We start from the raw sequence: 9,576 nt of genomic DNA, 5'->3' as shown, positions 1-9,576 counted from the left end.
GTACCACTATCATGGAAACTTGTTAATGTTGGAATAAAAAAGCATGTTCTACCTTCAAAGTTTCTCGCTACCGACCTTTTCATGATTGAATAATGGGCAAATAATGTTTTATGAATCGTTACTTAGTCATAAAGGAACGCAAAAGGAAGGAAAAGCAGCCCAGGCGAAAGAATATAATGTTCCATTTATCAAACACTCTGATTTCCTTGGAACTTTCTGCAGGGCATCAGATTTTTTATCACAAATTTATGACAAGTCTGTTCAGTGCTTTCTGTTAATTGCACTCATCACCAAATACTTTCCTTTGTGGATCTGTTGGTCTAGGGACTTTACAGCACAGTTGATTTGAGGAATCATTCTGTACTGTACTCTTATTTAATAACGGACAACAAAGCTTATTGCTTTAAATTGGATGTCCCACCACATAATGACATGTTTGAATCGAATGGTTATTATATCTGATGAACAGTAGGCCCCTTCCGTCGGATATTACAGGAGAATATCTGCGCCTTTTTCTAATCAAACCACAATTTGCTTATGATTGACACGCAACACTTCGTGCTTCGTTTCAGTTTAGCTTTACAGGTTAACTTGGAAATGGATTCGGAGGCCAGCATTAGTACTAGTAGTTTTTGGGTGGAAATAACAAAATTTCAATTTTGATAACCTATGAATAGAGTTATACATTATACTAGCCGGAGACTCTAAGCTCAAATATATTTTTAAATAGACTTCTTATTTATATTAAAAAATAAAAAGCATATATTTATAAGATAGATATATTTTAAATGCACTTATTCTTTATATTAAAAAGTAAAAAGCATATATTTATGAGATAGATTTATGTATTGTTTTTATTATTAATAATTATTAAAATTTTATATATCAATTGTATATCTAATATAGAAGGAATTACAATTACAAATTCCCTTAATACCTTAATTTAAAAGTTCTCTGTATATCATGTTATTGATATTAAGAATGGAATAACTTATACTATCTTTTTATTAAAAGTGGAAAAAAATTTCACATTATCTTTTTTTACATAACACAAATAAAAAAATATACTATTTAATATAAACATTGAAATTTTATTTATAGCTAACCTAATTTTTTTTACTAATGCATATATTTTAAAATACTTCATCTTAATTGAACATAAAATGAATTAAACTAGTATAGCAACATGAGAAAGGAATGCCATAGTGAATCTGGGTGATACATTATTTGAAAATAATAAACATGTTGAATGCTTCTTAGGAAACCGATAAAGGATCCATTAAATATGGTTTATAAATAATGTATTCAGATGATCTTAGAAATGGTTAATTAATAATGGAAAGCCTTAATGTCCAGTAGCATCTAGTCAACACTTGCTCATAAGGAAATGAGGTAATTATATGGTTTATAGACAAAACCACATTCTTAAATAGATGCATATTAAGAAGACAATTTGAAATTGCAAATTGAGAAAAATTTGAAAAAAAAAACCTTGTTTGACGAAGAAGATGTTAAGACAAATGTGGATATTATCACCACAACTAATGATGCGAAATTAAGACGTAGGATTCAATTTCTAGAAATGGATTATGTTAATAGGTTAATGTCACATCATGATAAATTAAATCTTCTATGGAGTGCAAAACATGGATAGGAAAAACAAAGAGTTTGAGTTAGATTTTGATTGAGATTCAAAACTTGAAACTTGGTTTAGGGCTAGTAAGGGTTTTGCTAGATCCAAGTATGTTATATTAAGGAGCAATGATGATCTTGTCATTAAAATAAAGTAAAATTTGTTACGCAATTAGTGTGAATGTGATGTGGGGATTTCAACAAAATGGACAACTAATACTCATTCTTTCTCTTAATAAGACGTTGAATTTTTTCCACTTTGATAGGAAAATCCATTTCACTTTTTCTAATTCTCTTTGAATTCCAAATATAACATTTTTGTCAAAAAAAACGGTTTGAATTGTGGCACCATTCATATCCTAGGCTAAGTAAAACAATGGATTCTAGAGTTTCATAATTCTTCCACAAAGCCCCCAATATATGTTTGTGATAGTGATAACTCTTCTATCCCTGGCAAGATTATGACATTTTGTTTTGAATTGTTGTGTTATCCATAGCCTAAGAAAATTGAAATGATGGATTCTATAGTTTCATGCATGTTTGATAAGGCCCCTTGATTTATATTTGTGATGGATATAGCTAGGATGATGACTTTGGCGTCTTCAACAAGGGTATGACACCATTTTCTATTATGTACCTCCTCCAATCGGTTAGAAAACTCTTGCACTGGATCCTAATTTGAATCCCGATCAGATTGATGCGGAGCAGCGACATGCAGAGGATCCGGGAGTGGATACATCCACTCACACTGAGACTTCTAGAGATGGGCGGAAACGTAAGGGAAGCTGACAGGTTGATGTTGGATGCGTGGGAGAGTGTGGGACAACCATCTTCTCAGCGCAGACAAAGGAGGTCACCTGAGCGGTACACTGGGTACATGGACCTGGTTGGGGAGTGCGTAGATACCGAACCTTCTTCATTCGAGGAGGCAATGCAGCAACCAGCGTGGGTTGATGCAATGGTAGTGGAGTACGACTCTATAATTCGGAACAGTGTGTGGGATGTTGTCCCAAGACCTCAGGACAAGTCAGTGGTGAGTTCCAGATGGCTTTACAAGGTAAAGCAGGCAGCTGATGGAAGTGTTGAGAAACATAAGGCAAGGTTTGTTTCCCGTGGTTTCTCACAGGTTGAGGGGATCGACTATGATGAGACCTTTTCTCTTGTAGCAAGGTACTCATCTATCAGATTGATGTTGGCACTATCAGCTCAGATGGGTTGGAAGATCCATCAGATAGACGTGAAGACAACATTCCTCAATGGGAAGATTGAGGAGGAGGTGTACATTGAAGAACCAGAGGGTTTCGAGACCTTTGATCGTGAGTCGCATGTGTGCTGACTCAAGAGGGCTTTGTATGGACTGAAGCAAGCACCCCGTGCTTGGTACACCATGATCGACAGCTATTTCACCGGGTTGGGCTTCACCAAGAGTGAAGCAGATGCGAACCTTTACCACATCATGGTAGAAGGTAAGCCATTGATCATTGTTCTTTATGTCGATGATCTGATTTTGAGAGGTGATGATCAACTGATCCAATTTTGCAAGGAGGACCTTGCAAGAGAGTTCGAAATGAAAGATATGGGTCTTATGCACTACTTTCTAGGCATGTAGGTGTGGCAGAAAGATGGTGAAGTATTTGTGTCTCAAGGCAAGTATGCCAATGAGATACTAAGGCGCTTTCACATGGAGAAGTGCAAGTCCATGTAGACTCCTCTAGCTGGGAACTAGAGGAAGGAGGATGCTACTTCAGGTGAGGTAGTAGCTACTACTGTTTATCGACAACTAGTGGGTTCACTTATTTGTCTGGTAAACAAACGACCCGACTTATGCTTTGTAGTGAACCAGCTGAGTCAAGCTATGGTTCAGCCTACCAAGCTGTTTTGGAAGGCAGCGAAGCATGCGCTGAGATACCTCAGAGGCACATCTCAGTTTGGATTGTGGTATAGACGGACAGAGGGAGTGAATCTTCAGGGATTCACAGATGCGGATTGGGCAGGGAGTCCATCAGACAGGAAGAGCACTTCTAGAGGAATCTTCATAGAGGGTTCAACTGCAGTTTCCTGGTACAGCAGGAAATAGAGGTCAGTTGCACTTAGCTCAGCAGAGGCTGAATACATGGCTGCTAGTCACGCTGCATTCAGGCAGCTGAATACATGGCTGCTAGTCACGCTGCATTCAGGCAGCTGAATACATGGCTGCTAGTCACGCTGCATTCAGGCAGCTGAATACATGGCTGCTAGTCACGCTGCTAATCAGTTTGGTTTTGGTTTGTTGATTCCACTTCCTTAACCGTACTTGGGGAGTTGAATCATATCATACTAAATCTCTGTCACATGTTTACCCCGGTAGGCTGGTTAGCTTAGGTAAATGTGGGAGGAGGGTGTTACATTTCCTTAATCACGTTATTACATTGATAATCCCACCAATCTATAAGAACCTTTGGGATGCCATGCAAATTCTTCAAAGCGAGAGGAGTAACTTATGGAAAACCAATATCTTAACATTTCTAATCTAATACTTCTACATATACCTTCCCACTAGGGACATTGCTATGGTGTTCAGAAGGACAACAACATTTCCAACTTTTTTTGGGTGCATTCAAGGTACATACCCCCCAAATATGGCAAGATGAGAGAGTTTCAGAGCATGCAAGTTGGCACAAACAATTCAAATGGAAAAAGTGACAAGAACAATCTTTTTTCGTGCCCCTTTATACTAATTTTCCAATGACACATGTGAGGGTCTCCTTGGTTGGAACAAATGATCTGGAGCCCTTGATTGCTGGGATAGAGACCAATCTAATGATGGTTTTGTGATGTCTGATCTGAAATGTTGGACATAATCCTCATACCATATACACAGTAAAGGTCTCTAGATGTATCATTATTAATGAATTCTCGATATGTTAAATCCATTGTTCTCCTATCTTGTTTTTCGCTTTGTATGTTGTTGTATTTAGTTGTTGAGTTTTGTTTTTCTTATCCCCTAGTGAACATGTTTAAATGAGCAGTTGGTCTCCCCTAGCTCTTCAATTTGTACAACACTTCCTTATTCTCATAATGAAAAATACAAAAATAGTGCATGCTATTACTCAACCCTCAAGTGGGATCAGCTAAAAAAACTGAATTGAATGGATACAATCTATTCTCACCAAAATGCTAGCTATGTATGATTGACCATTGATATTATTAGTTCAAAATGTTTTATTTGTTAAAATATGAGCAAGTCAAAGCCTACTCGAATACTTTGTCTTAATGGAAAAAATTATTCTACTTTTGCTTTTGCGGTTAAATGTCACTTTGGTTTCCTTATTTTTTAAAACTTTAAGATAAATTGATTAGCTTAATTTATACTATATCAATATCTTTCATATCAAATGTCAATCACTTCCTACAATTTATTTATTTTATAATTTATGTTACTTGTATTTTTTCCTAAAGCAATGTGATTTAAAGCATATTATGACAATGAGGTTTGGTTATAGTATAAAACAAGATACTTTAGTGGAAATTTAGTCTAGAGAAAAAAATTGTCATATTGGTTGTGATGCAATGAAGATTTGGCATGTATTGTCATTTCAATTGCAATGTAGATAATCTGATCGGGATTCAAATTAGGATCCAGTGCAAGAGTTTTCTAACCGATTGGAGGAGGTACATAATAGAAAATGGTGTCATACCCTTGTTGAAGACGCCAAAGTCATCATCCTAGCTATATCCATCACAAATATAAATCAAGGGGCCTTATCAAACATGCATGAAACTATAGAATCCATCATTTCAATTTTCTTAGGCTATGGATAACACAACAATTCAAAACAAAATGTCATAATCTTGCCAGGGATAGAAGAGTTATCACTATCACAAACATATATTGGGGGCTTTGTGGAAGAATTATGAAACTCTAGAATCCATTGTTTTACTTAGCCTAGGATATGAATGGTGCCACAATTCAAACCATTTTTTTTGACAAAAATGTTATATTTGGAATTCAAAGAGAATTAGAAAAAGTGAAATGGATTTTCCTATCAAAGTGGAAAAAATTCAACGTCTTATTAAGAGAAAGAATGAGTATTAGTTGTCCATTTTGTTGAAATCCCCACATCACATTCACACTAATTGCGTAACAAATTTTACTTTATTTTAATGACAAGATCATCATTGCTCCTTAATATAACATACTTGGATCTAGCAAAACCCTTACTAGCCCTAAACCAAGTTGCAAGTTTTGAATCTCAATCAAAATCTAACTCAAACTCTTTGTTTTTCCTATCCATGTTTTGCACTCCATAGAAGATTTAATTTATCATGATGTGACATTAACCTATTAACATAATCCATTTCTAGAAATTGAATCCCACGTCTTAATTTCGCATCATTAGTTGTGGTGATAATATCGACATTTGTCTTAACATCTTCTTCGTCAAACAAGGTTTTTTTTTTCAAATTTTTCTCAATTTGCAATTTCAAATTGTCTTCTTAATATGCATCTATTTAAGAATGTGGTTTTGTCTATAAACCATATAATTACCTCATTTCCTTATGAGCAAGTGTTGACTAGATGCTACTGGACATTAAGGCTTTCCATTATTAATTAACCATTTCTAAGATCATCTGAATACATTATTTATAAACCATATTTAATGGATCCTTTATTGGTTTCCTAAGAAGCATTCAACACGTTTATTATTTTCAAATAATGTATCACCCAGATTCACTATGGCATTCCTTTCTCATGTTGCTATACTAGTTTAATTCATTTTATGTTCAATTAAGATGAAGTATTTTAAAATATATGCATTAGTAAAAAAAAATTAGGTTAGCTATAAATAAAATTTCAATGTTTATATTAAATAGTATATTTTTTTATTTGTGTTATGTAAAAAAAGATAATGTGAAATTTTTTTCCACTTTTAATAAAAAGATAGTATAAGTTATTCCATTCTTAATATCAATAACATGATATACAGAGAACTTTTAAGGTAAGGTATTAAGGGAATTTGTAATTGTAATTCCTTCTATATTAGATATACAATTGATATATAAAATTTTAATAATTATTAATAATAAAAACAATACATAAATCTATCTCATAGATATATGCTTTTTACTTTTTAATATAAAGAATAAGTGCATTTAAAATATATCTATCTTATAAATATATGCTTTTTATTTTTTAATATAAATAAGAAGTCTATTTAAAAATATATTTGAGCTTAGAGTCTCCGGCTAGTATAATGTATAACTCTATTCATAGGTTATCAAAATTGAAATTTTGTTATTTCCACCCAAAAACTATTAGTACTAATGCTGGACTCTGAATCCATTTCCAAGTTAACCCGTAAAGCTAAACTGAAGCACAAAGTGTTGCGTGTCAATCATAAGCAAATTGTGGTTTGATTAGAAAAAGGCGCAGATATTCTCCTGTAATATCCGACGGAAGGGGCCTGTTGTTCATCAGATATAATAACCATTCGATTCAAACATGTCATTATGTGGTGGGACATCCAATTTAAAGCAATAAGCTTTGTTGTCCATTATTAAATAAGAGTACAGTACAGAATGATTCCTCAAATCAACTGTGCTGTAAAGTCCCTAGACCAACAGATCCACAAAGGAAAGTATTTGGTGATGAGTGCAATTAACAGAAAGCACTGAACAGACTTGTCATAAATTTGTGATAAAAAATCTGATGCCCTGCAGAAAGTTCCAAGGAAATCAGAGTGTTTGATAAATGGAACATTATATTCTTTCGCCTGGGCTGCTTTTCCTTCCTTTTGCGTTCCTTTATGACTAAGTAACGATTCATAAAACATTATTTGCCCATTATTCAATCATGAAAAGGTCGGTAGCGAGAAACTTTGAAGGTAGAACATGCTTTTTTATTCCAACATTAACAAGTTTCCATGATAATGGTACAAGATTTACATATAACAGAGCCGCAACTTGATGACCATCATACAATAACTTTGATTCTTGTATTCTGCTATGACAATGACTTGCAAGCAGTGTATAGAAACCCAACTTCACTCAGTAAACAATGAACCTACGATATTGCCAAACAAAACTTAACATAATTTTGCTCAAATTCAAAGCTACTCTGCTCTTTATCTCTCGCATGCATTAATTTACTAGTCACACTAAACAACCCATCTACTGGTAGACTACAAGCTATTATCAACACTCTATGGACAATCTAACACTAAACTGAAGAGGCCGCAGGAGTTCGTCCCTTCTGAGGCTCCGCTGTAGTTGTGGCAACATAAGTGTTCTCATAAGAACAATAATTTCCTCCGAAAAAACCAGCGTGGATGAGTAAGATGTAGAACAGCTTTGTTCCAGACACAATAATAAGAAACGATTCCAGCGTTATCTGAACACACATGCAAACTCACCAAACGTTACTGATAAAAAAACGCCATGACAGTAGGAAAACTCAGGCAGAGAATAGGACATTGGTGACGAATATGAGTGTCTGAAAGAAATAAAAGAGTAGTACTAAATACCAACTTTGTGTTTCGGCCGCCGATATGGATCTCCTTGCATCCCAATCTACAGTTTTTGTGAGTTAAAAATCATTAGTTCATTCTCAATTTGTAGATAAACCAGATGCCATAATTCAATTAATCCCTGATATATATGGTGTTAGTATACAGTATGTCATTTTGCAGCTAGTAAGTAGAAATCCCTATAATACTTAAAGAACTTATACTAGTTATATATAAATACATACATACCCCATAGCAAGTAATGTGAGCGCCCAAGCTGTCATGGAGGATCCGTTACTGGAAGCCAAGCTCTGTGCAGTCCAAACTCGGAGATGATGAAGCCCTGACAGGCATGAAGCAGCTTTTACTACGGAGGCTATCAGAGCAAAAATAATCATGAAACCCATCGCTTCAGGCAAGGAAAAATATTCTCGGACTAAGGGACTGCTGCTTAAGCTTATTTCACAAAATGGCAATCATCGATAAACAGCCTAATGTAGCGGGAATGAAACAGGGCAGAGCTCCCGCGCAGACCGATTTCGAACGGTTGTGAATGGCGTTTTGGCGCGCGGGGAGGGTCGCCGTAGTTAAAAACGAGACGGGGCGGGCGGGCCCTCGTTGGTGGGTCCCGCGTATGTCACCGGAAACGCGAGGTCGCCCGCCGGAGTTATGTATGTCATCCTATGCCATCCTGCCTGACGTGCACCACATACATAGCTGGCAAAAGCATTTATGACTCAATATATGGCTGGTTAGCCCTTGCCGTCTGACCCAGCGGCTCCCTGAAATTCACCATCAATAATATACTATTCACTATCAATGATATTTATAACAAACCTTTTACAATATTACAAAATATTGAATATTGATATTATTTTGTTTTTCTTTATATTTTTCCAATTTTTACTTTGGCATTTTTTTTATTACATGTTTTAATGTTCATTTTATTATTATTCTCCACATTTCCCCACTCCTATAAACTATCCTTTACCTATTTCAATACCATTCCTAATATACAATCTTTTAAAATATTCAAACCGAACCATTAAATAAATAATTAATTAAAGTAATAATTACTGAATAAATTTAACCCCTGCACTTAGTATGTTGAATTGTAATTCAAACCTTTTCAAATATTTGAAGAACGGATACCAAAATCCTTTTGCAAGTATCAACATGTGTACTCTGAAAAATTGTATATATAGATTCAGTAATCTGAAAAATTTTCGAAGTATTTTGATGGTGTAAAAGTAATTTCAATAAATTTCTATTAAATTTTACAGAAATTAAATTAAAAAATAACTAAAAAAATATTTTAAAAAATCACAAAAAACAACTCAGAAATGAAAAAAACCATGTTGGTTATATACTTTTTCAAAGTATTTTGATTGTGTAAAAGTAATGCTAAATTTTACAAAAATTAAACTAGAAAAATAAATAAATAAATAAAAATAAAAAT

General features: G+C 34.5%; 1 protein-coding gene across 1 annotated transcript; it reads right to left on the bottom strand.

Moving 5' to 3' along the window:
* Nucleotides 1-7,613: 7,613 nt before the first annotated feature.
* LOC149197178 (membrane protein PM19L-like) lies at nt 7,614-8,524 on the bottom strand. The gene is made up of 3 exons (XM_089408594.1): nt 8,367-8,524; nt 8,136-8,181; nt 7,614-8,002 (listed from the first exon to the last, which is right to left on the bottom strand). Exons 1-3 carry the CDS (start codon nt 8,522-8,524, stop codon nt 7,832-7,834), a joined length of 375 nt encoding a protein of 124 aa, XP_089264720.1. The 3' UTR covers nt 7,614-7,831.
* Nucleotides 8,525-9,576: the final 1,052 nt, after the last annotated feature.

This window comes from Pinus tabuliformis, chromosome 2_2 (genome assembly GCF_031772625.1).
Source record: "Pinus tabuliformis cultivar Carrire ecotype Pingquan chromosome 2_2, CPIR1, whole genome shotgun sequence".
Lineage (NCBI taxonomy): Eukaryota > Viridiplantae > Streptophyta > Pinopsida > Pinales > Pinaceae > Pinus > Pinus tabuliformis.
The sequence above is the reverse complement of the archived record's forward strand: the minus strand, read 5'-3'. Positions and strand labels throughout refer to the sequence as shown.

What these genes read in the sequence shown, in the direction of transcription:
- LOC149197178 (XM_089408594.1), bottom strand. Translation starts at nt 8,524, where the DNA reads ATGGGTTTCATGATTATTTTTGCTCTGATAGCCTCCGTAGTAAAAGCT. An exon ending in CTCACATTACTTGCTATGGG is followed by an intron (nt 8,182 to 8,366) that starts GTATGTATGTAT and finishes CAAAAACTGTAG; the next exon opens with ATTGGGATGCAAGGAGATCC. An exon ending in GCGGCCGAAACACAAAGTTG is followed by an intron (nt 8,003 to 8,135) that starts GTATTTAGTACT and finishes ATGTGTGTTCAG; the next exon opens with ATAACGCTGGAATCGTTTCT.